Raw genomic sequence first — 2,444 nt, 5'->3', positions numbered from 1 at the left:
AACCCTCCTTCCTCCTCCCCACCACCACCATCACCAACAAGAACAACAACAAAAATACCACCACCACCACTAACAACAACAACAACAAAATCAAAAACAACAACAGCAGCAACAGCAACAGCAACAGCAACAACAATACAAATACCACCACCACCACCAACAACAACAACAACAACAACAGCAGCAACAACACCACCACCACCACCTCCAATAACAACAACAACAACAACAACAACAACAACAACAACAACAACAACAATCAGTCACCTCGACACAGCCGTCCGTTCAGAAGCCTATAGCCAGGAGGACAAGAACATTTGTAGCTTCCTCGTGTGTTGGTACACAAGTGTGAACATGGTGAGTTTGTACGCTCACATTCGTTTTCATCTGAGGAAAGAAAGCCAGGGCAGGCGATATAGTAGTGACAAAGAAATCAAGAAATAATAGATAACAACATTTTCAAACATTTTCAGGGCTACTCATCCTGAAAATAGCACAGTAAACATAATAATTTTAAAAGAAATAAAACGACAACCAAGGAATGAATGAATAGACCAACTATACACATTAAAGAAAGAAAGCAGGGAAATAAACGATTAAACTGAAGACAGACGGCTCCAATACAAAAAGAAAAGTGAACCCAGTAGTGCAAGAAGGACCAGAAAAACAAACTGCTCACCTATAATAATAAAGAGGGAAAACAGAATTGTGCAATAATTGAAGATACATCAGTGGGAGTAACGGAAAGCATAGCTGTACAAAATAACACATAAGTACACCAAGTACAAACTGTAAAGTAGAACGAATAACACATGTATAAATACTAAACAGAAAAAAACTATAACAATAACAACAAAAAATACCCCACCCCCCAAAAAAAAATAAAAATTGAAAAATAATAAAATAAATAAATAAATAAATACATAAATAAATAAATAAATAAATAAATAAAATAATAAATACTATGAGTGCAGAAAACAAACAAAAAAACTGATGGATCATCTGGGTGAAATGAAACTTATATTTTTTAATATTTTTTTTTATAGTAGAGGTTTCTACGGCGCTCGCAACTGCATAAGGTTATATGAGCGCCAAGGGGTGGGTGTCAACAGAGAAGTCTTTACAGGGAATCAGACTTAGACTGCTCACCTCTCTAGCTTCAACAGCACAAGGTCTGCTTCGACTATCAAGGCACCCCAAAATAGCAGGTCATAAGAAAGTGACAAACACACAAACGAAGTAAAGGAAAATGACAATAGTAAGGATCAGGAAAGAAAAAGCAGCAGTTCCCTGTTGTAGATCAGGCACAGTTATGAGCGTGACATGAATCAGCCCATTTACAATTCTACTCTGCTTGAACGAGAAACGTCCCCCCTTTGGGAATGGCCTAAAGACACTATAGTCAGTGGCACTGTCCCGGGGGGTATTGAAACTTATGATAATTAAACTTATGAAATAGCCCTAGCATGTTACAGCATCAATAGATCACTGACCAATACACCTGCCGTTGTCCCCGAGTCGGAAGCCCAGGTGACAGGAGCAGCGGTAACTGCCCACCAGGTTCTGGCACGTATGCTCACAGGTGTCTGGCCGGGACTCACATTCGTTGATGTCTAGGGGTGGGGGGGGGGAGGAGACGGAACAGTAATTGTAGTTGCAGATATAGTTGTAGCTGTAGTTGTATGTAGCTGTAGTTGTAGTGGTTATGATAATTGTAGTCACAGTTTCGTCATTGTAATTGTAATTGTAATTATAAATTATGTAATTGTCATTGTAGGTTTAAATGAAATTGGAATTGGAATTGTAAATATAATTGTAATCGTAATTGTAATTGTAATTGTAATTGTAATACGTATATCCCAATTGGAGTAATGAAGATGATTAATTACAAAAGAGATTCTAAAACCTAATGAGAACTGAACTGCAGTCTTCTGAATATAACAGCAAAAATCCTAGCCATAAAACCACAGACAAATGCAATAAGCAAGTAACTGGAACTGGAAGTTTTATTATTCAACCATCCCCCTTCCTCCCAAATCACTTCAAAAGCGACAAGTAAATAAAGCAAACAAAAAACCCCACAAACAAACAAAAACAAACTGATGAACATGCGAACAAACAAACAGTAAACGTAGCCGTACTCACCGACACAAATGTCACCATCAGGGTGCCTCTCAAACCCTTGAGTGCACTTGGAGACACATCGGAAAGAGCCGGGGATGTTGAGACAGTCCTGGTTGGGGGAGCAGCTGGCGATACCCGCCACACACTCGTCCAGGTCTGGGCAGGGATGTATACGAACACGATTGAGAGACAGAGAGAAAGTGAGAGAAAGAGAGAGAAAGAGAGAGAGAGAGAAAGATAGAGAGAGAGAAATAGAGAAAGAGAGACACAGAGAGAGAGAGAGAGAGAGAGAGAGAGAGAGAGAGAGAGAGAGAGAGAGA

At 39.3% G+C, this 2,444-nt stretch overlaps 1 protein-coding gene across 1 annotated transcript in view; it reads right to left on the bottom strand.

Annotated features, from left to right (window-relative positions):
• Positions 1-2,444, bottom strand: part of LOC101857206 (hemicentin-1) — a gene marked incomplete in the record, with an annotated part of 120,102 nt that overhangs the window by 19,513 nt on the left and 98,145 nt on the right. Inside the window, 3 exon segments of the mRNA XM_013087487.2 lie at positions 268-387; positions 1,494-1,613; positions 2,146-2,280. Of these exon segments, the coding sequence (XP_012942941.1) occupies positions 268-387; positions 1,494-1,613; positions 2,146-2,280 (375 nt within the window).

This window comes from Aplysia californica, unplaced genomic scaffold, assembly GCF_000002075.1.
Source record: "Aplysia californica isolate F4 #8 unplaced genomic scaffold, AplCal3.0 scaffold00593, whole genome shotgun sequence".
Lineage (NCBI taxonomy): Eukaryota > Metazoa > Mollusca > Gastropoda > Aplysiida > Aplysiidae > Aplysia > Aplysia californica.
This window is presented reverse-complemented; position numbering and strand designations above follow the sequence as displayed.